Source organism: Grosmannia clavigera, assembly GCF_000143105.1.
Source record: "Grosmannia clavigera kw1407 unplaced genomic scaffold GCSC_146, whole genome shotgun sequence".
Taxonomy (NCBI): Eukaryota; Fungi; Ascomycota; class Sordariomycetes; order Ophiostomatales; family Ophiostomataceae; genus Leptographium; species Leptographium clavigerum.
This window is the reverse complement of record NW_014040795.1, coordinates 303,118-328,773: the sequence shown is the minus strand read 5'-3', so window position 1 is coordinate 328,773 and position 25,656 is coordinate 303,118. Positions and strand designations below refer to the sequence as shown.

Genomic DNA, 25,656 nt, shown 5'->3' with positions numbered 1-25,656 from the left:
AAGTGCTCGTCCAATCAACTGACGATTAGTAAGCATTTGATGGGCTCGGCAACAAACGCTACTTCCATCACGCCCTCTCGGGTTCTGCCTTGTCCGCCTGTGGCTGAGGCTGGTGGGGCAAACCGTTGCAAGCGATCACTGTAGCGACTGACCTGCTGCCAGCGGCTTGCCTGCACAGCCCGCCTTGGCGGAGTTGCTCGGTGCCCTTCAGTCCTGGACGAAATAAGACGAAGAAAAACACGAGAAACGAGTCCGCCGCGCGTACCCTGACTCTTCCGACAGTCTCATGCTCCTCACGAGTACGATCGCCCCTTTCGTTTTTTCTGCTCGTCCTCTCCCACTTCCAGTCTTCCTCCCATCGTCCGGACCATTCGGTCAGTCTTCCTGATTGGGTAAGAAATCTTTTGGCTCCTCTCTGCGCAAACGGCCACAGTGTACGGAATCTTGCGCTCTTGCCTCTGCCTCGGAACGGCCTCTACACAGTCAGTACCACGCCCGTGGCCTGCATCGACGTCTGAGCGACTGCGATCGACTGCTCTGTCGCCTCTTTCCAAACGCCTCCGGCTTCCCTTTTGCTGCTCGTCTGAGCTCGTTTCCGCAGCAACCGACGACCATGTTTGAGTTTGAGATCAATGCCGAACACATCCCTCTGTACAAGCTGGTCCTGCACATCCTCCAGCTGGTCCTCTCGTTTGTCTGCTGGTGTCTCGAGATTGCCGTCTTCCGGTCCAAGAATGCCACCGTGAACGGCCAGTGCGGTTGGGCTTTCGGCGTGGTACGTTTTACCGGAGCAGAGCAGAGCTGCCGGCTGCCGCTGCTAACCTGGCGAACAGTGCTTCCTGTCCGCACCAGCATGGCTCTACCTGATCGGGGCGCCGCGCTTCCCGCGCACCCGCCGCTTTGCCGAGCCCCACGTCATGGTGGCCGTCGACGCCATCTTCTGCATCATCTGGCTGTCGGCTTTTGCCGCTCAGGCGGCCTACAACACGGCCGACAAGTGTGGTGAGGGCTGTCGTTTGAGCAAGGCCATTGTTGCTCTCGGTGTGATCAACACGTATGTCTCCTTTTCCTTTGTCTTGCTTTCTTCCCTCCTCTGCTCACCTCCTGCCAGCCTACTCTTCGGCATCACGACGTTTGTCAGCCTCTACACGCTCAAGTACTACCAGTTGAACGGCCAGCTGCCCGGCTACGACCGCCTGGGCGGCCCCAAGAATGTCCAGAACATCGACCCGGACATGGCGGCCTTCTCGGCCGCCCCCATGGGCGAGGAGCCGTATGCCCGGCTCAACGATATGGACAACGACCACGACCACGACAACGACAACGAGGAGTACCGCAGCGATCTGGGCGGCGGCTACGGCGGCGCCAGTAGCCAGCTGGACACCAGCTACGGCGGCGCCAGCAGCCAGCTGGGCACCAGCTATGGCAACCCCGACAACACATATGGCAGCTACCTGGACCCGATCCAGCGGCCGTATGCTGGCGGCAGCTCCATCAGCGGTGTCAGTACCGGCGACCCCTTTGACGATGGCCGCACCATGGCGACGAGCGCCCTGCGACCAGCGGCCAGTGCTGCCTCGCTCAGTTCTGTCGGCGCCCCGTCTAGCTACATGTCGCCCACGGTACACGACGCCTACGACGATGACCACGGCCGGCCGGTCCGCTTTCCCGAGGCCGACTACGACCGCAACTGAGTGCTGGCGGCTTTGTTGGCTGTGTTGGGAGGTGCGTTTTACCTCCTTCGGGTCGTACCGCCCATTTTGCTGGGACAGGGCAAGGCGTTGTTGTGGCAGGGCTACAGAAAGGGACAAGACGTGCCTGTTCTATTTCTCAGAGCACATGTTGACTGTTTCGTGGCACATTCTGGCTTATTTATCATTGGTAGTTTCCCACGTGTGTATGTATGTACGGCTTTTGCATCTTGCTGGGGGCGGGCTTGTTTTTGCTTGCATAAGAATGAAGTTGAAGATTGGTAACGAACGGGCAGTCCGGCGGCTTCTTTACGTCTCTCTTGAAAAGCCAGCAGAAAGTGATATAATCGGTGTCGGCCTCTGTATCCCGTTGGAGGCCTTCCCAAACGCCATTTCGCCATGAAGTGTACATGCAGATGTGTGCCTCCTGCCTCTTTGTCTCTTGTCTCCGCGCTCACGCTGTCACGCTCCCGCCATTGGCCCGGAAGTTGGCCAGCCGCCGGCCCAGATCTGCGGCCGTGCGCTGCATCGGATTGCGTCGCCGGTCGCGCGCCATGGCGGCCAGCGTGTTGTCGTCGGGCTCGGCAGTGCCGTAATGGTCGGCAAGCGTCTGCAGCCAGGACCGCTCGCCCTGGCTCTGGTGGCGGACATGATGCGGTCCGACCGGCTGGCGAGCCATGGCTTCGAGAGCCGCCACGACGGGCGTAGTGGCAGACGACGTGACGACAGCGGTCTCGTCCCCGAACCCGGCCCACTCCTCCTGGTTCTCCATCACGCTGAGCAGGTCGTCGATAGGCCGCAGCACAGCCGATCCCGTCTTCATCTCGGCCTCGTCTCGCACAATTCGCACAATCTTGCCGTCGGCATCGCGCTCGACGCGCACCTCGCGCACACCGCCGGCCGCTGCCGCCTTGGACGTGGCCGATCGTGCGGCTGCCACCGCCGCTGCACCACCCTGCAGCAGGCCCGCCTGGCCGTTGATGCGCAGCAGGTCGACCGTCTGCTGGGCCGCCGCCAGCGCGGCCGCCTGCTTCCGCGCTGCTTCCACGTCCGTGCCCAGCCGCTCCACGCCGCCCGCCGGGTTGTGCAGCCGGTTCATCAGGCCCAGACGGCGGTAGTTCTGGCTCAACGTCTGCTTCTTGTCCCTGTGTCCCATTGTCAGAGCTGGGCCGAAGAGCATCAGCACATCAGGGCTTTGTCTAACTCACCAGTTCTGGGCCACGATCGCGTTGCCTGTCGGGTTCAGCGGCCGCTTGCGCGAGTTGGACTGCCGCACCACCGCCCGCGATGAGCGGGCTTTGCGCTTCTGCCGAATGTTGCTGCCCATCTTGCCAGAGGTCGTCGTGGATGTTGTGCAAGCTGCTGTTCGTCTGCACCAGGGAAGGAAAGAAAAAAAAGCGAGAAAACACTACTAATTTTTTTGGTATCGCTTATCTTATCGGCACGTGCTTTCGATCAGTCGGACGTCATTTGTCACCTTACGAACTACACAGCTGCCATATTCATCTCGCTGTCGCTGTCGTGTCTCGTGTGTCGCCGTAATAAGGTATGCTTTGCCTTCCGAAAACGCCAATCATCCCATGCAGCAGCCCGGGTAATTCTAGACGAAAAGGTGGCTATTATCGCTCATCCCCCGGATGGCCATTCCAGCTGCTGCCACTGCCACTGCCACCGCCTCCTCTACCTCTGCTGCCACTCGCCGGTGTCGTCGCTGTAGCTCCGAGCTGCTGCTGTTGCTGCTGCATCTGACGCTGCAGCTGCGTCATGTAAGGGTTGCGCACCGTTCGTCGCAGCCGGTGTCGCGCCACACTGTCGTCCTCAAACGGATCGTCATTAGTCGCCAGTGCTGCTTCCCCAACCTCGAGCTCAGCCTCGTCTTCCTCGTCGTTATCGTCTCTTGCAGAACTCCGCATCTTTCCCTTTCCCCTTCCCTTGCTCTTGCTCCGGGAAGACGTCTGCATCCTCCGCGATCGGGTTGACGAGCCGCCGTTCTGCAGTGCTGCAGCCAGTCGCTGCTGTGCCTCGTCGCGTCGCTGCAGCAGTTCCTGCTCGAAGCCGGCCATGGTCTCTGCGTCCACCCCGTCGTCTTCGTCGTCTTCGTCGTCCTCAGTGGCGTCTTCGTTGTCCATCTCATCACCGTCGCCCACCTCCCCCATCGCATGGTCACCACGGCTCTTCGCATTGCCACCCGGCAGCTGCAACACGTGTCGGCTGGCCGTCATCTCGGCCAAGGCCGTGCTCAGCAGCTCGGTCGCGATGGGGTCTTGGGGACGAACGGCGAGGGCTTCGTGCAGCACCACGGTCGCCTCGTCCGGACGGCCACGCTCCAGGTGGATCAGGCCCTTGGCGCAGAAGACGGCCGGATTCTTGCCGCCCAGCCGCAGGACTTCGTCGAACTGGTCGAGCGCTTCGCGAAAGAGCCGCATCCGGCGGTATGCGTGACCCAGATTGGTGCGGGCGCTCAGCCACGCCTGCGGATCGCAGTCCATGTCGTCGGCCACCTCGAGAGCCTTGCGGAAGAGCGTGGCCGCATCGCGCGGCCTGTCCTGGTGGTAGCACACCACGCCCATCTCGTTGAGCAGCAGCGGATCCTCGCGGCAGAGCCCGTAGGCCGTCTTGAGAAACTCCTCCGCCACTGCCATGTTGTTCATTGCGTGGTGCTGCATCCCAAGAAAAACCTGCGGCAGGTGTGTGCCCGTGAAGAGCCGCGCTGCCGTCGAGTACGCCGAGATGGCCTGGTCGTGCTCGCCTTCGGCCGCAAACGTGTGCGCGAACCCGATCCAGGCCGGCCCATAGTGTGCGTCCATCATGCTGGCCTTGCTGAAGTAGCGCCGCGCCTCGGCAATCCGGTCCGTCGCAAAATAGTACACGCCCACTGCCAGCCATGAGCACGGCTCCTCTGGGTGCTGGTCGGCCAGGTCGTGGGCCACCAGGAAGAGCACGTTCTTCATCCGCAGCTCAAACAGACAGGCTAGATGCAGCGGGTACGCCCCAAAGTTGTACCGGTCCTCCTCCAGTACCGAGCTCGTCAGGGCCAGCGCGTCCTCGTACCGGCACTGCGTATACGCCAGGTCTGCACGTGCCAGCAGCAGGTCCGCGTTGCCGCCCAGCCGGTAGTGCGATGTCAGACACTCTACCGCCGTCGCAAAGCCCTCCGGGTTCCGGTACTTGGACAGCCGCGTGCTGTACAGCATCCGCGTGAAGTCCGCAGCCTCCTGCGCCGCGTCCATATCGCTGTTGCCGTCCGCCTCGCTGCCCGAGCCCGTGCTCACGGCGATGCTGTCAAAGTTGAGCGACTGCAGAAACTCCCACTCCTCGTCCGGTGCCATCAGAGCGTTCTTGGTCAGCTGCTGAAACGCCTCGAAACACTGCACGTCGATGCGCACCGCGTCCTTGTAGCACTCCTTGGCCCGGTCGAATACGTTCTGCTTCGCATAGCAGATTCCCCGGAGGTAGCACATCCCGGCTTCGTATCGTCGGTTCGATGCCTCTGCTGCTGCTGCCTCGGCCTCTGCATTGCTGACGCTTGCTTCTGCTGCCGCTGCTGCTGCTGCTGCTGCCGCCGCTGCTGATGTTGTTGCTCCGCTCGCCTTCCTCCCGCCCTGGCTGCTGCCTTTTGTAGATGCTGTAGCGAACGCTGACGTGGTCGCGGTCACTTTGCTGCCGGCAAGCCCCGTCTTTCGGCCGTTCAGGACGCTGCCACTCCGCCCGCCCATGCTGACTGCAACTCCACCGGCTGGTCCACTTCCCGTCGCCTTGCGCTTGTTGGCCGAGGAAGGGATCAGATGGGTCGGGTTGCGCTCGCCCAGCACAGCTAGGGCATCGTCGAAACGGGACTGCTTGATCAGGCAGTGGGCTGCCAGATACCGGCACGACGCGTTGCGCGCAATCAGATTGGACTTGGACAGCAGGGCCTGGGCACGTGTGTAGTTGCCCATGGCAAAGTGCACCTGTGCGAGCCAGAAGGCATCCTTGTCGTCACCTGCTCGGTCAGTACAGAACAGAGAAGCAAGGCAGACGAGGAAAGGCGCTTCTCACCTGTGAGCGCCAGCAGCTTGTCCCCAACAAAGATGGCCGACTCGTACTGCGCCTTGTTGAGGGCGTCCTGGCGCCAGTCGTGCAGGTAGCTCTCCATCGTGGGCAAGTGGTAGGAGACGGAAGCCAGACGCCGTCACGATGTCCTCGATTTGCCGTATTTGCAGTAGACGCGTCCCCACAGTGTCTCCACTTTGCAGTCACCATACGCTAGAAATGGTTTGCTTAGTCATCGCACAGCTACTCCGTACAAAGTCATCAATTCGTCTAATTGCACTACACCAAACGCCCCTCTACACCAACTTCCAGACACCACCGTCCGACTCGATCCGCACTTCCCGCTTCTCGTCAATGCTCCGTCGGCCGGCCTCGAGGATGGCCGTGGTGGCAATAGTGTTGGCCAGCGTGGGCAGGCCCTTGGCGTCGAGATCGGCCGGCTTGACGGTGCCGTCGTTGACGGCGCGGCATCCGTCGACAAACTTCTCAAAGGAGATGTAGCCGTAGCCGGTCTGGCCGGCAAAGTTGCCGTCCTCGTCGGGCGCATAGCGCATGTAAAATGGGTTGTACCAGACCAGCTGGCCAGCGCTGTCTTCGGCCACGTCGTAGCCACGCTTGGCCTGGTCGACGTGCACCTCGCCATCGCGCGCGAGGTAGTGGAAGTACTGGTTGGAGTGCACGCCGGCACGCTGTGGCGCCGTCCACGAGGCCGTGTACACGGCCGTGCCCTGCTTGGTCGCATCGTCGCGGTGCTGCCAGCGGACCAGCAGCGTGATGGTGTCCTCGGTCTGCGGTGCACAGCCGAGCTGCGTGGCCACGCCAGTCGAAGCGGCACCGGTCACGACCACGGGCACGTAGCCCAGCGGTGTTACCATGGAGTCGCAGACGTCGATGTGGTGGCTGTTGAGATAGTAGGAGATGTCCGAGTCGACGCCGGCCCAGGCCTTGAACGTCTCGAGCTGGAACTTGGGCTGCGACATATAGCTGTAGAAATAGTTGAACTCGCCCAGCTTCTGCGCGCGAAATCGGGCGTCGGCGTACGCCGGGTCGTATCGCTTGTGGTGCTCAATGTACACGTACACGCCGTGCTTCCGTGCCGCCTCGATCAGCGCCGTGTGGTGTGCCAGCGTCATCACGGCCGGCTTGGTGATCAGCACATGGATGCGCCGCTCGATGGCGTACAGCGCAATCGGGAAGTGCGTCGGGTCGGGCGTGAAGACCGTGATGGCGTCGCCAGGCTTCAGCGCGTCAATGGCCGTCTTGTAGGCCTCAGTGTCTCTCACGCCGTCCGCCGGATACGACGTAAAGGACGTGTCGAGGCCGTTGTACACTTGGCCGATGTTCTTGTGCAGATGTTCCCCTAGCATCAGCCGCTGTCAGCAACAGAGTATCTGAGCAGGCTGCCACGCTTCCGCTACTTACGGATGGCCGGGAACTTGGATCCGCTTGCGCCCACCATCGACAGGTTGCCGACCTTTCCTCGCCGTCGCAGATCAAACAGGCTCAGACCAACGACGCCCACCTTCTTGTCCGACCCGGAAGCACCGCCGGCCACAAAGCCGGTGGTATACTCGCCGGTGCCGACCTGAGCAGAGAAAGACGTCAGCAACTGCAACTTACGACCATGGGGATCTGACACCTACCATCAGCATATTCAAGGGTGCCATCTTGGCGAGAGTAATAAGAAGAGGAAGAGTCGGTAAGCGAGAAAGAGGCCAGTGGTATCGTGGCTCATTCAGACAGGTTTGAAGTTTGAAATCAATGGGACGTATCCGACAAAACCAGGCCTACATCGCGTTGTCTTGACAGAGCTATCGGAGCAAGAAGCTAGAGAGCACTCTGTAGTGTCCGGAAAAATACAGCGCTGCGGTGGAGACAGCGGGGTAGCAGGTGACTCTCGGATTAAAGAGGTCCGTCAATGGCTGGCAGCTGCTATTGTTGTGTGAGATGTGCCTTTTTGTGGATTGTCAGGCCAGACAGAATGTCATCTAGCTCGTTGCGAGGATATCACGATCTATTACAAACCAAATACAGTGGCCGCCTGTTCCTTCCCTATTCCTGGACGGTGGGGAATGGCGCCCCAGAACAGAAAGAGCCCCACCCCCACGCATTGGCGTCATATATGCCATATACCGTTTGTACTCCGTACTCTCCCAGGTCCAGCCAGCAGGGCTCCCCGCCATTCGAGCAGAACCGGGCATGGCTTACGCGAAGCGACACAACCAAGCGAAGCAGAGACAGCGTCCAACATGGCCAAATCGGCCTGTTGCGAGTACGAGTACTCCGTATGCACTACTCATTAGCGGAACGTGGGGTGCTGATGAGGTGCTGTTCCGGGCTGGCGTCTTGATTGGAGGAAAATTGGCCGGCTTAAATTCTCCGTCACTAGCGGTAGTGGTGTTGTTGGTGGGCAGCGATGTTGGAGGGCATTTCCTAACGACAGTCGACAATCATTGGCATCACACACCTGAAGAACAGAAGAAACACCTGCAGATCGACGGGCCCACTCCACCTACCCGCAGCCACGGTTCTGAAGGAACAAAGACAGCAGGTGTCTCCGGGCTCGGCCGCCGAACAGGCGCCGGTGCTCCGGCAAGGAAAACATGCATGCCTCACAAGACAGACGTCAGCAGAAGGCATGAGTGCTCGTGTTCGCTCCAACATATGGCGGCCCACCGGGTAAGGGGCTTAATATTCAGCCTGAGTGTTGAGTCTCGGGTACATAAAGTGAGTGGTAGCTGTTCTAGCCTCAACAGTGATTTCACATTGTGCCTTCCTTCCTTCTCTCTTGTTTTCTGTCTATTCTCTCCTCATCTCTTCTCGTTTCTTCTCTTATCCCCTATTCTTCTCTCTCTCTTCTCTCTTCTCTCTCTCCTCTCTTCTCTCTCTCCTCCTCTCTTATATTCCCTCCCTCTCCTACATTCTCCTCTTCTTCCACAATGCCATCTAACGGGACCTCTCGGCCAGCACCACGGACGCCGTTGCCGTGCGGCATCTATGCCCCCACCATGACCTTCTTCCACGCCGACACCGAGGAGCTCGATATCCCGACCATCAAGAAGCACGCCGAGCGTCTGGCGCGCGCTGGTCTGGCCGGGCTGGTGGCCATGGGCTCCAACGGCGAGGCGGTACATTGCTCGCGCGAGGAGAAGCTGGCGGTGACGCGCGCAACACGCGAGGCACTGGATGCGGCCGGCTTCACGAGCACGCCGGTAGTCGTGGGTGCGACCGAGGGCAGCGTCCGCGGCACGCTCGAGCTGATCGGGCTAGCACGCGAGGCCGGTGCCGACTACACGCTCCTGCTGCCGCCGTCATACTATCGTGCGCAGATGGTCGAGAGCGCGATCGAGGCGTACTTTGTCGAGGTGGCCGAGCGATCACCGCTGCCCGTCATCATCTACAACTATCCCGGCGCCGTGTCCGGCATCGACCTCGACTCAGACGCGCTCATCCGGCTGGCCCGCCACCCCAACATCGTCGGCACCAAGTTCACATGCGGCAACACCGGCAAGCTGACTCGCGTCGCCCTCGCCACCGAGGCCAAGACGCCCGCTGCCACCGGTTCCGGCTACATGGCCTTTGGCGGCATGTGCGACTTCACCGTCCAGACACTCGTCAGCGGCGGCAGCGGCATCATCGCCGGCGGCGCCAACGTCATGCCCAAGGTCTGCGTCCGTGTCTGGAACCTCTTTGTCGAGGGCAAGACCGACGAGGCCGTCGCCCTGCAGAAAACGCTCGCGCGCGGCGACTGGTTCCTTACAAAGGCCGCCATTGCCGGCACCAAGCAGGCCATCCAAACCTACTACGGCTACGGCGGTTTCCCGCGTCGCCCGCTTCCCCGTCTGCCTGCTGCCAACGTGGCCGCCATTGCCGACGGCATCGCCGAGGTCATGGCCATTGAGCTGGCGCTGTAGCAGCCGCGAAAAAGCAAGCGGTTAACGCCCCTCTATTTGCATTTACATGTCGGGTTCTATTATCTCTCTATCAGATAGAGGGAGGGTGGGTCCAGGGTGGCTCTCTGCCCTGTGCTCTTCCTCCCCGTTTAGGCCGTCTTAGACGATGGGGTCATTTGGGCCCCAGACTGCGACGAATAGATCCGTATACATCAGACCTTGAACTTGCGGGGATCCAGCCGGTCGATGTTGGCGCTCGAGGCGCGGCCGTCCAGCAGCAGCTCGGCCATCAGGCAGCCCGTGGCCGGTCCGTTCTGGATGCCCCAGCAGGTGTGGCCCGAGGCCACCCAGAGACCGGGCGTGCGCGTACGGCCAATGAGTGGGCCATGTTCGTCGCCAAAGCGGATGTGGCGCGGGAGGTAGCAGGCCTGGCGAACGGTGACGGGTGCCGCAGCAAGGACCGAGCTGGCGGTGCCAGCATAGGCGACGAGATCAGCACACTGGATAGCGTCGACAGCGACGAGATCAGCCGTAGCCGGCAGCGAAACGGCCACGTCAGGTTCACCACAGGCATAGACCTCGCCAAAGGGCCGGGCGTAGATCTCGGGGTCGACCCGGCCGGTGTGGCGTCGTCGTCGCTGGCCGGCCTGCACCCGATGTTCCGGCACGTAGTCGGCCGGCAGTGCCACGTCCGTGAAGATGGCATACGGCGCCACGTCGGCCTGCCAGACGACACTGTGTGCCCGCAGGCCCGTGACCTTTGTGCGTGGCAACACGACGCCGGTCCAGGGCCCAGCTGCCACGATGACGTCGGTCACGTGATCCAGCCGTACCTCGGTCTGGGTGTTGCGATCGAGGTACTCGACAGTCTCGACGCCGGCCTCTCGCTCGACGATGCGCAGTACCTGCGCCCCCAGCCGTACGTTCACGCCACGCTCTTCGGCCAACGAAACCAGGGTCGTCGTGAAGTGCAGCGGATGCACCTGAGCCGTCTCGGCCGTCTCGGGCTGGCCCATCTGCTGGTAGTGCTCGACCACGGCCGCATCGATATAGTCGAGGTCGGGCGGCAGCTGCGCCGACGGTTCCGACAGCAGCCCGGCCGCGTGCTCGTCCTGCTTCGGCAGCTTCTCCCACGGCTTCTGCGGCGGATCGTGTGGCCGTGGCGCGCTGTCGGGTGCTTGTCTGTCTGTCTGCCCGTCCTGCCGTATCGCCTCGACCTCGGCAGCACGCCGCTTCAGGTCGGCATGGGACACGGTCGCCCGCACGGATCCGCATCCCACACGGCGGTAGCCCCAGCGTCGGGCGCCATCGTGTTCCTCAGCCAGCTCGCGGTGCAGTCGATACGAGAGGCCAACCAGCTCGTCCGGATACGCCCAGAGCGCCAGCAGCCCGCCCGCCTTGCCGGAGGCGCCCGCCGCGATCGTGCTCGCTTCCAGGAGCGTGACGCGATGTCGCCTGCGGTCGTACCTGGGATGTCGGGTCAGGAAGTAGGCCGTCGTGGCCCCGATGACGCCGCCGCCTATGTGATGATGGCCCCGGTCGTCAGCGCAGAAGGACAAGGGGATCGGTCGTGTTGCGCCACAGCTGCTCTCACCAACGATGACGATATGGCGGTCCTGGCCCACAGCGTCTGCAGCCATTGAGAAAACAACGGGTTTCGGGAAGCCGGGCTTTCGGCGCTGTCTGCCGGCGATTGAAAGACAGCAAACAGCGACAAAGGCCTCTGAAGTGGGGTGACGAAGTCGCCTAGTGCTTGTACTCCGGTACACAGATTCTGGCGGGGAAGCCGCGGGCGGGACAGCTGTAAAGAAGATTCCAAATATTATCTGCTGGGGGGGCTGAAGTCTCCACTGCGCTCGCCGTGTCTTTGTGCTCTAATCTTTTTCCATTTGCCCCGTGCGGCGTCCGGAGCAACTTGGCTACCATTAGCCGCGCGCGCCTTCGAGCTGCTTCTGGGCTGTTAGCCCGCACTCGGCAAGCAAAAGCCGTGGCGTGGAAAGAAGCATGGTTTCCTGCATTGTCGGATGGATCACGTCACCAACCCGTGCCTTCCGCGGGTCTTTGTATGTATTATGTAATCGATTGCCCTCGCTGTAGCTCGACCTCGCTGCTATTCCGGGAAGCTGCCTGGTACGAGGGGTCCCACATTTCCCACGCCTTGGCATCCCCGATCGTCAACGAGTTCGGCCGCCTTACTATTCCTGCAAAGCACGCATTTTGATGATTCCATGCTAGTCCCGCCTGTCTGCTATGTCATGACCACGGCCTACTGCACAATGGTATCTTACGAGTGTTCAGACAGCCGTTAGTGTCCGCCCAAAGCTCAGGTCTGTCCTTGCCTTGAATAAAAGGTCCGGCTGTCGCCCGTTTCAAAACGTCGCAATTTTCTCATCCCCTCCTTCAACAACATTTATCCCCCACCCAGTGTCAGCAGTTTGTCCAGACGACTGTCAACCAAAGCACAATGTCGGCCAAGACCTTTTACGACTTTACTCCCCTCGACAGTATGTGCTGCAATCGTTACCATATCAATACCCCTCAATCCTCCAATCCCCATCCCATATCAATGTTTTTCCCCTCCAGACCCCAATAATGCTAACAACACCCCAGAGAAGGGCAATGAGTTCCCCCTTTCCCAGTTCAAGGGCAAGGTAGTCCTCGTCGTCAACACTGCATCCAAGTGCGGCTTCACGCCCCAGTACGCCGGCCTCGAGAAGATCTACAAGGACCTGCGCGAAAAGTACGGCGAGGACTTTGAGATCCTCGGCTTCCCCTCCAACCAGTTCGGCTCTCAGGAGCCCGGCTCCAACGATGACATCCAGGAGTTCTGCCAGATCAACTACGGCGTCTCCTTCCCCATTCTCAGCAAGGTCGACGTCAACGGTGACCAGGCCACTCCCGTCTACGAGTGGCTCAAGGAGCAGAAGCCTGGTCTGCTCGGCCTCAAGCGCATCAAGTGGAACTTTGAGAAGTTCCTGATCGGCCGCGACGGTCTTATCGTCGAGCGTTGGGCCAGCACCACCAAGCCCGAGTCGCTCGAGAAGACCATTGTCGAGACCCTCGAGAAGAAGGCCCCGGCTTCATGACTATCCTCCGCCCCCGATGAGGATGCGGATGGAATTGAGAAGGGGAGGTTGTGAGGTTAATTAGATTGTTTTTTTATTCCCCCATTTTTCGGTAGCAATTGAAAATATGAAACCATAACTTCACCTTCTGGCTGCTTGGGGCGAAATGAGATTCGAATAGTTGCGTCTGCTTCGCCCATCAACAAAGGTGCATGTCACTGCTTCTCCCCGTGATAATTGTCGTATGTACGACTACATCTATAACGTCACTTAGCCTTATGTGAGTCCGTCTGAACCTACCAAGAGATATCACCGCTGACATGGTGTCCAGTCAGACCGCATTGAAAAGCGTTAGCTCCCGTAGAAGCGGATGCATATGACGGTTGTTTCCTAATTGTTCTCTTTCCCAGGAATTCACCTCACTCTGCATGTTAGTCACTTGCCTCCATTTTTCGCATCTTTTTGCACATTTGTTCCTAAACAGCTTAGACCGGTTTTTATACTGTGCTTTGCTTTACCATGCTACCTCTGCATGGATATCTCGTCCCAATGAGTTCAATATCTTTGTTAGTTTCGGCATACAGGATTTCTACTGCAGTGAGAATCTCGGTCCCATTTTAACATGGCAGAAGGCTCGTGATATGGGCCTCGATCTCCACTAGACTGCGTGTGACTGCAGTCTGTATTGCAACCACACACACCCAAACTACGCCCTCCAAAATAGAAAAACGGAAGGCATCTGCTCTGATGGAAACCCATGCTCGTGGCACGATGCCACCACCTCTATTTGCACCTCTGCAACAAGAAATAGTAGTTGATACAGAGTTTCCTCAGCCGTGACAAATCTTAGGCGCTGGGCATATAGAAAGGGATGCCAAATCTGGTTCAGAGCCACGTAGACAAAAGTTGTCTCCCTCTTGTACTCGTACACTCGTCTTTGAAGTCTTTGAATGGTATGGAATATGCGACCACGATCGCACCACACCATGGCATTTTTCTGGTATTGAGGCTTGGGAGGCAAGTGACGGTGCGGCTGACTTGACGGAGACCACTTCAAGTACATTTGTTGGGGTGTTTGATAGATAACTTACAACCTGCCGTTACACTATGGCCAAAGGATGAAGTCCTGTTCAGATCGTGGATCACTTGATACTTTCCAAAATCCATTCAAAGCAACTATAGGAGGACGTCTACACTGCCTTGGGATTTCCCTGTGGCGATGACCCAACTTCAAGATCTGAAAGACATGAGTGATGTTACACATATGCTAAGGGGGTTTCGTCATTTCATCCGCTCGTTCTAGGGGTCTTTTGACGGGTCATGAGAAAGAGACCAAAAGACACGCACCCTTTGAGAACAATTAGCGATGAGCGAGGTAATCTTGGGAATGCTTGGCCCAAAATACACTTTATAGAATTCTCTGAGATGGCGGTCAGACCCTAACCGGATATACAGGATACGTTCGCTTCGAACACAGCTTCCTTTTTGGCCATGATGTTTCAGGGACAGGGTCGATGATGGATTGGATATCCATAAAAAAGCCCCCATTAAACAGGCTACGAATGCCCATCGTAGAGCATCCCAAATAGGATGTATGCTGGGTCAATATCAAATCCGCCTTCCTCATCTGTATGCTGTCCTAGAGATCGTATCCCAAAGCAGCAAACCGCCTCGCTGAGGCGATCCAAGCATCCATTAGCCAGGCCTCCACTATTAAGGTTGAAAAGATCTTTGGAAAGAACCGACAAGATGCGGCTATGCAAAGGGTTTCTGGAGACTGCTACTCTACGGGAGGTGCCTACGACCATGCAGCTGAAGGTGGACTAGAAAAAGGAACAATCATGTAACGTGGTGTGCTTGTTACATGTCCACGGAGACAGGATGGGGAAATACTGTTTTCAGTACTTTCTGGCCCAGCTAGCATTGCGACCGCGAAAGCTGCGCACGAGGCGTCACGCATCATCCAAAGCAGTCTTGGATCATCACGACAGTAGAGAAAGTAGCTGGGCTGATCACATGAGAGTGCACGATGGAATCGATGACTAGGAAGTAGAAAGGGGCTGAGATCGACATGTCTAGACGATCGCAGACATCGGAGAGCCTCATCAGAACCAAGCCATAATTTCTACGCTCAACCAATGTATCTGACCAGGGACTAGAGGATGAGCAGCTCGCTAAGTCAACAGCGGTAAGAGAACGTAGATACGAGCGAGCGAGCCAGCTCAGAGACAGAGGCAGAGAAGAAGGGAGGAAGAGCTGTCCCGTTGCCTCGTGTCCTGTTCTGCTCGGTTATTCGGCCAGATCTCTGGTCGTCTCGTGTCCACCGGCTCTCTCCAACGTCTCGATAAGCTTCCCTCTCGCCTGCCAAAACCGGCTAGCATCGCTTCTAAACAGTAAGCGGAAGTCGAAGCTATGCTATCTACCATGCACTCCATAGGGTCACAGTGGCATCGTAGGGCTCGTTTTACTTTTCTGCCGGCCCCTACGGAGTAAGATACATACATAGTACAGCTTAGCACACCCCCCTTGGCCGTGAAAATGGCCCCCCCCATTCTGTCATGCCTTCCCGGTCCAGGGTGCTTGAAGGCGCGGGGCGTAAGGTATGCGCGCCATGCTGGTAGGGCGTCATCTGTTCGGCGTGGCGAGCACAAAACCAGACAGTGCGCAACGGTGGAACGGCGGCTCATGATTCCATGCGCCGACATCTGTAAACAATGCTGATGGATACAGAATGACATATCTTACAAAGAGTGCGAGCCGGCCGCTGTCGTGTGGGCAGACGTGCCACCCCGGCTTCCAAGAACTACAAACTATGACGGACGAGGAGGGACGTTTGGCCCGAGCAATACGACGGCAGGGAGGACAAGTGGGCGCAGGATAGGAAACGAAGGAGCCAATGGCTGGCAGCCAGGGACATTGCAGCGGCAGGAAAGACGGGGCCTATATTCATTCCGCCGTTGCAGCGAGCGCTTGGCGAGGGAAGACAGCGACAGGGGAAGGATTTGGACTGGGGCGACGCTTAGCTGATTAACCCGTACGGAGTACGTCGTAGACAAGCTCTCGCTCGCGGGAGAGGCGCACGGGATAGGAGCAGAGGTCGGAACCAAGAGCGGACTTCTCCCGACAGTCGACTTTTTGGATGGTGGGCCACCCAAGACTAAGTGTAATAAAAAGCAGTGAGTGGTGGAGCCTGTTGTAACGTTTCATGCAATGTACTCCGTACAACAATGTCGAACGGTTGGTCTGGCAGCGAGCTATGTATCGACCGATTAATAAATCACATAATCTGCTGCGTCCGATAACGAGCAATAGGCAGTTGTACTGTCATCATATGTATGTGATACGTGCTGCGCACACGCATGGCCGATAAGCCGGTGGCTACGCATTTGTATTCGTACTATGTAAGGGGGCCCTGGACAGAACAGCAGGAACAGGCCATCTGGCGCGTAGGCGAGAGAGTGGCATCCTGGGCTTGCTGCCATCCGAAGGCGACAGACCCATCGGTTGCAGCAGGTGATACGGCAGGCGATACGACTCCGTATATCGAGATACGATGTGATGGCTTGGGCTGACTGCGAAGAATGGAGCCTCACTCACCACGGTCTGTCCGAGAAGAGCGAAGCGGCCGTGTTGACCGATATGGGAGAGCTGGCAGACATGGCAAAGGCAAACATGGGATTGCCAACGGGCAGAAAGGCCCTGGTCGGCGAACAGACAGAGAGACCTCGGGTGAAATACAACTTTCCCGGTCTGCACAGCCGGATATCGTCTTCTTCCGCATTATGCCGATCAATGGCCCGGCAAACGAGACAGTCCCTGCGCGAAAGACGTGGGGACAGAGGGCGGAGATTGTGCCGGACTGCGTATCTCAAAGATGCTCTCGCGTATGGTTCCGCAGCTGAGAAGGCAATACCCGCGATGCTATTCGTACGACCAGATGGCCATCGACGGTGAGAACCATAAAGCAGGCGAAAGGGCCCACCAGAATGATGCCGTACGGAGTACGGAGTACTCGTTCCTCGTAGCGTACTTTATTCGCTGGTTGAGAATACGAGACAAGGGGGGCTTTGTCACTTTGTCTACGGAGCTGCATCGCTGTCGATCCCCTCCGCTCACGACCTTCCTCCAATGACTTGCGTCCGAGGCTTGTTTTGGACGTCGTATTCCACCTCTTCTAGACCCTTGCCAAGTGGAGCCCGTACATACTATGTAGTAGGAAAAGGGGAGCAGAAGAGGGGGAGGGGTATCCGTAACGGTGGAGAAAAGGGGGGGGGGGGGGAGAAGAAAATAAAACTGGAATTTGTATAGCCAATGAGAAGAGAAGCGCATCCTCAGAACAGGCGGCAGACCCTCCACTTGCCGACGGTCACATGAAATACAGGAGAGGGCGGCAAGTTCGATGAGGCCGAGCTTAGGAGGGGAGATCACCGAGGGAGAGCGAAGTGAAACGGAGAGGTGAGGAAAGGGACGAGGCAAAAACAAAAGCGAAAGACATGCATGCGGCTTAGGCAAAGGAGATTTCCGGTGGCGGAAAGCAGAGGATAACAGCGGGCAAAGAGCTTCTATGCAGGCTTCTGCAGGTCTTCTAGCGCGCAGCAGAAGGACCTGAGCCGTTAGCGCTGTAGCTAATAGGCTCTTTTTCGGCCGACAAAGATAGCGCAGGCGGCCAGTAGTCGTACAAGCTATGTATGTAGGAATACGTAGTCGGTACTTGTACCTTAAGGTACCCACGCGCTTCTTGCGTCAACCGTCGTCACAACACGCACTGGCGCAGCATCAGCCGAAAACAATAAGGCGCGCAATATAAGGGAGTGAGGAGGGCGCCCGGACCATTCTCCGTACATACTCTGCAGTAGGCTAGCAGGGTCCTGTACGCTTTTTCGGGGTCGTTTGATTCCCTGCTTCTTCTCCGCTCTTTCTACACATTTGAGAGCAGATGGGAAAGAAGGACGGCAAGGCCAGCAGGCAGACCAGCAGGTCAGACAGCTCAGGTAACACCCCAGACTGATTGGAGCTGAGGCGAGGTCGGGAGATCCTTCGGCAAGACAGGATCGGCACTGATCAACAGTACTTGCAAACGGGCTCGGCCCATTGGAGGACAGGCAGCCGAATGGCCTCTGGCGTGTATGACGATACCTCGGCCAAGTTCCACATTCGACGACCTGCTTGTTTAAGTTTGAGCCACGAGCTAGCAGCCGCCGCTTCACGACTGCAATTTAAATGATCCCAGGCTGTTCCGCTGGCAAGTTGGCATCCAATACTGTAGTTGTTGCATGATCGTCCGGGTTTAACTCCTCCGTGGAGGTGGGGAAGGGAAAATCCCCAAAGCTTATTTGCATGCCACCACATCCGGCGTGTGAGCACGAGTACTTCTACTTTGCCTCTTCGGTGTACGGGGGCCCTCGTAGATAAGAAACAGCTAATAACTGCAGCTGCGATCGAAGCCGGACAGAACACGAGGTCGACGTGGGTGCCCATGATAAGATAAGGAGGCCGCCAAGAACGAAGACGAGGACGAGGACAGACGACGGGACAACAAAAGAGGGATAGCACGGCCCGAAGAGGCAGGAAACTCCACTCTGTAGAAGCAGATTCGAAGCAGGACAGAACACCGTTGGCTGGCGCACCAACCGCGCTCTAGCTGCTGTAGCTCGCCCGTCACCGCCTGTGCAGAAGACAGAAAGGAAGGAGAGAGGGAGATAGGTCCTTGGGTGTAGTGTGTCGCAGTGCAGTAGTCTGTACATAGTTTGGACGTAGTTTAGTTTGTGAGCTATACGTGCTAGCAAGGGCCCAATGGTTTTTTCCCCTTTCTCTTATTTTTTTTTGTGTGTTCTTTTCTTCTGCGCCCTTGTCTATTTTACCCGCACCCTCTATAGCTGGGGTCCGGAGCTAATTGCGTGCGTCCCAAGAATGAAAGAGGAAACAGACGAGAAGGATGATAGAAGTCATTACTACAGACCGGCTGCTCGCTAACACCCAAACAGCCTAGCATCCCTTCTTCACGGTAGAGAAAAGAAGAAAAAAAGAAAAGAGGAAGGACAGGAGAAGGAGAGGCGCGGTTGAAGGGCGGCAGAAGTACCCCATAGTACGTTTTCATGATTACAGGTAACACACAAACCAAGGGGGAGCCTGTAGGTGGGGCGCCGTCTGCAGAAAGAGGAAGGAAAGTCCAGAGGAAGAGGGGCAGAGCAGTCGACTGTGGTGCACGAAGAGGTCGGTGCTCTACAAGACACAAGTTGACTACTCGTAATATTAGAAGGCGGCTAGCATTTGCATGTGAAAACGCGGAATATTGCAATGCATCGCGATTATTGCGATTATTGCGATTATTGCGATTATTGCAATTATTGCGAAAATTGCAATCATTGCGAAAATTGCAGACGCTGCAACAGGACGGACAGATCTCCGAGAGTCGCCGCGCACCCGAGAGCCTTCGATTTCTCTGACACAATTATCATTCCCAACGTACGATGAGCCGTGCGATTTTGAGCGAAGAGCTCCGAGGACAACCCGAAAGAGTACGGGCCCGCGCTCGACGCCTAGAACGCGCCCCGACTCTCTGTTCACGCAAGGAAAAGAAACCAGGCCTCCCCGCTAGGACTCTCTCGCTTCAGTGGCTCTGGCACTACTCTGAGTCCCTAGCCTTTTGCAACTGGAAAAACAAAGGCCACCGGACTCTTTCCACAATGCCTCGGGCTCTCACCACATCTGTATTATTCCTCTTCTCTCGCTTCCTCCTCTTTCTCCTCTTTCTATTATTTATTACTTGTTGTTTTTTCCCTCTTACTCCTCTTGTCCTCTTCCCCGGGTCTGCCGGGGGCCGTGCACAGACAGACGGTATTATTATCTTACGAGGTGCAATACGAGCAGCGCCCGGCTGCCTCGAATTGCATCCTCATGCGTGTCAATTGGCGTCCAGGCGGCCCTGAGTGATTAAAGCGATTGATCCGCTGCTGTTCCTTCTCGACAGACAGCGCCTCCTCTGTCCCCTCTGTTTCATCCCCCCCTCATGTTCGTCTGCACAGATGCGCTGCTACGTATGTTCGCCAACAGCAACGTATCTTACCTGTACACACATCTTTCAGCACCGCGTCTCACCACTCGGAGTTGGCCGATAGGAACAAGATTGGGCATCGGCGGGGAGCTTAGCCCAAAGCAGGCATAGTGATGCATTGGTGGCCGGCTTCGAATCACAGACGTGGGGGGGTCGAAACTTGGCCCTTAGCGGCCAGAGATGGGCCCAGATGGCTGCAGATGGCTGCAGATAACTGCAGATGGGCTGCTGGCTATATTCAACAGCTTCTTTCTAGTGGCGTCTAATCACAGCAATGGAAGACCGATGGAAGCCTGCGTGGAAGTCGCCGAGAAGGGAAGAGAGAGACAGGCACAGCCACCGTAAGCCGATGCGTATGTAGTAAAATTTCCAAAAGGGCGATCCTGCTGCAAAGCCGTCGCTAGACCGATGCCCGCTTCTGCCGCTGCTCTTGCAGACGGCCATCTGCGACATGGTCTGAATATTAAGCTCGTAACGAACACTAGCCAGCTTTGCGTGCCCCGCCATGCATCGCGGTGAGGGAGGAGAAGCAGGCAAGTTGAAAGTACAAAGCACGGATAGCGAGGAGCGAGGACGCCAGCTGTACCCCCACCTCTCGATTACTTTCGTAGTTACGAGAGTATCGTACAGAATACTCCGTACTCAGGGGCAATGCCAGCAGCGCTCAGGCGCGAGCGTCAGCTTTGCTCGTGTTGAGGGAGAAACTGCATCGACAGGCTTCCGGCCTTGCCTTGGGGCCGTCTTTTGCCCTAGACACGGAGTCGGCCGCCACCGTGCAGGAGGAGGCGATTTTTGCTCGGTGAATACTTAAGCTTCTGTGCTTTCTTTTTTTCCGGGACTCGACACAGCCGCGGTGGCATTCTTGGTAGCATCATGACATGACGGCATGTCCGTCGAGCTGAGAAGGCCAGGGCCGGCGAGACGGGTGTTTGTCTAAATTTAAGAGTGAGCAGCAAAATGGAAAAAAGAGAGAAAGCAGGAAAAAAGAACGACTGCGGGCCTCCCCTGCTGCCGGGTGGCCGTTACATAGCAGGCTTCCCGCGGCAGACCTCTCTTGTGCCAATAGAGGCGCGGAGACGATGAGACGAAGGGAGAAATACGAAGAGACAAGGGGCGGGAGATGCTGCTCGTATGTGGTGCCTGCTCCTCTCTCCACGCATCGTATCGTGTCCGTTGTCCGTGTCGGTCGGTCGCAGCCAGGCCCCAATGACGCTAATCCCTCCTTCCCTGCTCCTTCGCCCCATCGCGCTTTCCCTCTCTGGCCGCCTGGCCTGCCCTCTCTGAGCTGCAGCCGCCGCCCCTCCTTCCTCGACTCTCTACTCCCCTCTGCCGATCACCGAGGAGAGCCCAGCCACAACCGGGTGCCCTTGTAAGATACAACGGCCTCGGCGCCGGTGGGATGCTCCTGCTTCCCTCTCCAGAGGCTATTGCCAGACGGCCTGTCTAGCTGCGTCTGCTCTTGCTCGCAAGCTACCATGTACGAGCATTCGTACACCGCCTGCGTTGCTCCTGCCCTCTGGTCCCTTCTTGTCCTCTCGCTCGATCCTTCTCGTTTTGGGGGATGTCCTGCTTTGTCGCATTCGGTCGCGCTGCCTGACCACAACATGGCAGGAGCGATGCACGGAGCATGAAAAAGAAAGAAAAACAGAGCCGACAGGAGCAAAGGGCCCCGTCACGTTGTCCCCATCCACCACAGCAGCAATAACGACACCATCACCATGCCCACACCTAAATCGTCCGCTCAGACTCTCTCCACTCAACCCTTCTATCTCCCCTTTCATATCACACCCCCCCTCCGCCCTCTACACCCCCCCTTTCCCCTCTAAGCCCCCCCACCTTTTCCCGTCCACTGCGCCTTGTACCCTTTTGTACCCTCTGGTGGTTGTGCTAATGTAGAGACGATGCGTTAGAGGCAGTGGCCATAACAGGATCGTCTGGCAGGCGCTGAGCTCACACGGGGGTGCCTTCTTCTTTTAACCAGACCTGTTTCTCTTTATTCAGGCCGCAGACCCCATATCTCAAGACTGCTCAGCTGGTCTTCTCGTCTTCTTTCCAAGATCTCATCTCTTCCTTCTTCACCTCGAGCTCTCGTCTTCCCACATCCACATCCCAACTTCCAAGCAGGGCGTGTCACGGCTATCCTTGTTGCCATATCAATACGTGCTTGCCCCCCCATCCATACTATCATATCGCTAAAAGACAGACCACTAGCACCAGCCATTTGTCTCTTTGCCTCCCTCCACCTTCCCAAGGGCCACCCCCGTTTTTACCAACCTGTCGTGTGATCCAGACTTGGCTTTTTTCCACCTGCTCACCTGTCATATATATGTTCTTCTTACTGCGATTCGGCCGTCTTCCGCCTCCCGCTACTGCAAATCCTTTTTCGCCTCGCAACAACGCAGACAGAGGTAACAGAAGAAGCACTCGCCACGCAGAAGGTGAAAATCCGACCTAGACGATCCATCCTTCCATGACACGGCAGTCAATGACACAATGACTGTCCCTTTGAACGTCCAACCGCCCAAGGCTGCCGATGTTGCCGTGGCCGCCTCGGCTGCTGCTGTGCGCAAGCGCAGACGTCGTGCTCCTACTGGCGGGGCTGCAGACGACTGCTTCACCTGCTCCAAACGCAACATCAAGTGCGACCGCAGACGGCCGTACTGCTCGCAATGCCTCGAGGTCGGCAATGAGTGCTCCGGCTACAAGACCCAGCTGACCTGGGGTGTCGGCGTGGCCAGCCGTGGCAAGCTTCGCGGCCTCTCACTGCCCATTGCCAAGGCACCGCCCGTCAACCCTGGCATCGGGTCCGGCGTGTCCAAAAAGTCCATCACCTCGACGCCTGCCCGCCAGAGAGCTGAATCTGTCGCCTCGGCCGTCAGCTCATGGAACGACTCGGACGTCTTGGCTGTCGTCAATTCCGCCAACATGTCGGCACGTGGCGCTTCTTCCATCGCTACCACGCCTCGGGCTCTCCGAGACGACGTCGAGCTGGCTTTTGACACCTCTTCCTCCATGTCGACTCCCTCCTTTAACTCGTACGAGCTCGCCCATATGTCGCCCGGCCACGTGGCTGCTACATCCGCTCATATGTCTGTTTCCGTGTCCGTCCCGGCAAGCCTTGCCCACCAGAACTGGACCCCCTCTCCTGTTTCCGCGAATCTCCCTCCATTTTCTTCCAGCTTGCCGGCAGACTCTGGTCCCTACAGCCAGCAGCACCAGCACCAGCACCAGCAACGGCACCCGCACCAGCGCCAGCTCCCTCACCCGCATCCGCATCACCAACAACACCAACAACGGCAACAACGGCAACGTCAGAATCCCGGCCCGGAGCTTCACCTCTCTGCCTCCATTGACTCGCTGAGCGATGTGGACTACATGTCGCCCATCAGCCACTCCTTCCCTCCCGACGAAATAAACTTTATGAACAGTCCTGCAGGCATGGTCTACGACAGCTTCACTGGCCAAAACTCCCCTGTGCCCCAGAGTCCCACTAGCAGTCTTATGATCGAGCACCGCCGACCGGCCCCGACGTCCTGCCCGAGTCTGATATACGCCACGTCTGAACAGAGCTCCAGCCTACCCTCGTCGCACCCGGAAAACTACGATTCAAACCTTAGCGCAAGGCTACTCCAGGACTGCGACTCGATGGGTGAGTTTGTCATTCCATCCGCTCCATCCACGGTTCCCTCGGGAGGTTACCGACCAGCGTTCCTGACTCCACCATCTAGGCACCCCCTCGGACATTGACGCCTACAGCACCAGTGCCCAGTCTGCTGGTCAGTACTGGGGCCCTTATGGTGACGAGGATGCGTCTCCCCCGATGCGCTCGGATGCCGCCCCTGCGGCGTGGCCCGCCATGATGGATGGGCAAAATACCTCCATCAACTTGGATCTCATTGCCAAAATGCCTTTTTTTATCGACTACTACGAAAACACAATGTGCCCCTCCATGGTCTTCATTGACGGGCCCACAAACCCTTTCCGCTATCATATCATGCAGCTTGCACGGTCAAGCCGGAGCTTGCAGCACGCCATCTGCGCCTTGGCCGCGTGCAACCTGCGGATGAAGCGCAAGCTGAGCCGGGGCCAGCACAGACGTGACGTCTCGGACGCTGTCGATGACTCGGCCGGCCAGGGGGATCAGTCGGTCTCGGAGGAGTACCAGCACCGCAATATGGCTGTGCACCTGCTGAACGAGCAGCTCAATGACCCGGTCAAGTCCCGTCATGACTCGGTGCTGGCTACCATTCTCCTGTTGTGCCACTATCGCATGGCCGAGTCGGGCATTGCTCGTTTCCATACGCATTTTGCCGGTGTAAAGAAGATCCTGGCCATGCGACGGGCATCACCATTCCCGCCGTCGCGCGACTACGCCTGGATGGAGGCCCTATTTACCTACTTTGACGCCATATCTGCCAGCATCAATGACCGCGAGAGCCAGCTGGATAACTCTGTGCACGGTGCCAGTTCTGATGCCCAGATCCTTCCGCCAGGTTCCGAGAACCTGGTTGGTTGTGACCGTGAGCTATTCCGGACCATAATCAAGCTTGGCCGACTCAACCTCCTGTCGCAGAGCCGGCAAGTGAAGGGCCCGGCGAGCAGGGGCAGCAGCAGTGGCAGCAGTGGCAGCAGCAACAATGGCGGAAACAACAGTGCGATTGCGCGGGCGCTTTCGTCGCGCTCGCAGTCTCCCCTCGGCTCCGCTCTGGGCCAACTCTACAGCCCGACCAGCAGCCATCCGCGCCAGCACCATCCACGCCACATCAACACGGACGTGTACAATAACCGGTATGGCTCGTCGTTGGATGACGAAGACATGTTGCTGTCGCCGACTGCGTACGAAGACCAGCGGCTAGCATTTTGGACGGAGTGGAAGGAGGCGCGACTTGCGCTGCAATCGTGGGAGTTCGACTCTCAGCAGATTGTCAACGGGCTGCACGGTGTGGGAACACCGACGCCGGCACAGCTGCGGGATCTCTGCTCGCTGTCGGAGGCATTTCGATATGCAGCGCTTCTGTATACAGAGCGACTGGCCAACCCCAATGCGCCTTCGACGGACAGCAGCTTCCGCAACTTTGTGAGTCAGGTGGTGTACTATGCGACGAGCCTGGAGACAGGGTCGTCGGCTGAGAAGTTTCTGTTGTGGCCTCTGTTTGTTGCTGGCAGCGAATGTGTCAATGAGCTGCAGCAGACGATTGTGCGATCAAAGTGCCGCGAGATCATGTCGCGGTCGGGCTACATGAACAACCTGGCAGCCTTGGACGTGCTGGAACACCTCTGGGCCAACAACGGCCAGGAAGAGGGCGGGGTCAAGGGCGATATGGCCTGTCGGGCGCCGTTTAGCTGGAACCGGTGCATTGGGGGGCCGGGAATCGAGGTGGAGTGGATCATGTTCTGAGCATCTCGGGCTTTCTTCCGATCTCGTCAATCTTTCTTACGTTGATACGAATGCCGTGCGGATGCAAAGGCATATTATGCTGATACCCAATCGTGGAATAGGGGCTACGGGACGATGACATACATGTATAGTACTATCATATTTGGGGGTTTTTTGGTTGTGCGTTTCGGTTGGTTTTATATGGATTCTGATTTGTTGTGGGTGGATCGTCTGATGTATATGAGAGTGTTAAGATAGCTGAATGTGCGGAAACAATAAGGGTTTACAAGTTGATTGCAGAGTAGAGGACTGCAAGAGATGTGGACGAATGCTATATTGATCAACATCACGTGCTTACACAAGTGACTTCACACTGGAAAACGACGGCCAGGTGGTGGTCGTTCTCGTTAGTCCGGGGAAGCGACGGGCGGTGCTCCTTCTCCTTCTTGGCTGGGATTGGGACTACTTCACATCCGCGTGATCACGAGACAATTCCATTACTATCCGAGTATCGTGTACGGAGTACTCTAAACCACCATTCCAG

The 25,656-nt window shown here is 57.7% G+C and overlaps 7 protein-coding genes across 7 annotated transcripts; 4 read left to right on the top strand and 3 right to left on the bottom strand.

The window, feature by feature from the left end:
- Window positions 1–613: 613 nt before the first annotated feature.
- Window positions 614–1,694, top strand: CMQ_5908 (chaperone-binding protein; the record flags this gene model as incomplete). The annotated part of the gene is made up of 2 exons (XM_014316554.1): window positions 614–775; window positions 834–1,694. The coding sequence occupies 2 exons, from the start codon at window positions 614–616 to the stop codon at window positions 1,692–1,694; spliced, it is 1,023 nt and encodes a 340-aa protein (XP_014172029.1).
- A 451-nt stretch (window positions 1,695–2,145) lies between these two features.
- Window positions 2,146–5,826, bottom strand: CMQ_5836 (cell division protein; the record flags this gene model as incomplete). Its single annotated transcript, XM_014316482.1, has 5 exons — window positions 2,146–2,836; window positions 2,900–3,018; window positions 3,473–5,116; window positions 5,414–5,673; window positions 5,730–5,826. The coding sequence occupies 5 exons, from the start codon at window positions 5,824–5,826 to the stop codon at window positions 2,146–2,148; spliced, it is 2,811 nt and encodes a 936-aa protein (XP_014171957.1).
- Window positions 5,827–6,019: 193 nt separating this feature from the next.
- On the bottom strand, window positions 6,020–7,390 carry CMQ_5833 (rossmann fold protein; the record flags this gene model as incomplete). The annotated part of the gene is made up of 3 exons (XM_014316479.1): window positions 6,020–7,083; window positions 7,146–7,308; window positions 7,367–7,390. The coding sequence occupies 3 exons, from the start codon at window positions 7,388–7,390 to the stop codon at window positions 6,020–6,022; spliced, it is 1,251 nt and encodes a 416-aa protein (XP_014171954.1).
- A 1,272-nt stretch (window positions 7,391–8,662) lies between these two features.
- On the top strand, window positions 8,663–9,637 carry CMQ_5850 (dihydrodipicolinate synthetase family protein; the record flags this gene model as incomplete). The annotated part of the gene is made up of 1 exon (XM_014316496.1): window positions 8,663–9,637. The coding sequence occupies one exon, from the start codon at window positions 8,663–8,665 to the stop codon at window positions 9,635–9,637; it is 975 nt and encodes a 324-aa protein (XP_014171971.1).
- A 191-nt stretch (window positions 9,638–9,828) lies between these two features.
- On the bottom strand, window positions 9,829–11,256 carry CMQ_5841 (FAD dependent oxidoreductase superfamily; the record flags this gene model as incomplete). Its single annotated transcript, XM_014316487.1, has 1 exon — window positions 9,829–11,256. One exon carries the CDS (start codon window positions 11,254–11,256, stop codon window positions 9,829–9,831), a length of 1,428 nt encoding a protein of 475 aa, XP_014171962.1.
- An 824-nt stretch (window positions 11,257–12,080) lies between these two features.
- On the top strand, window positions 12,081–12,702 carry CMQ_5848 (glutathione peroxidase; the record flags this gene model as incomplete). The annotated part of the gene is made up of 2 exons (XM_014316494.1): window positions 12,081–12,120; window positions 12,227–12,702. The coding sequence occupies 2 exons, from the start codon at window positions 12,081–12,083 to the stop codon at window positions 12,700–12,702; spliced, it is 516 nt and encodes a 171-aa protein (XP_014171969.1).
- A 9,526-nt stretch (window positions 12,703–22,228) lies between these two features.
- CMQ_5876 (fungal transcriptional regulatory protein) lies at window positions 22,229–25,133 on the top strand (the record flags this gene model as incomplete). The annotated part of the gene is made up of 2 exons (XM_014316522.1): window positions 22,229–23,384; window positions 23,464–25,133. 2 exons carry the CDS (start codon window positions 22,229–22,231, stop codon window positions 25,131–25,133), a joined length of 2,826 nt encoding a protein of 941 aa, XP_014171997.1.
- Window positions 25,134–25,656: the final 523 nt, after the last annotated feature.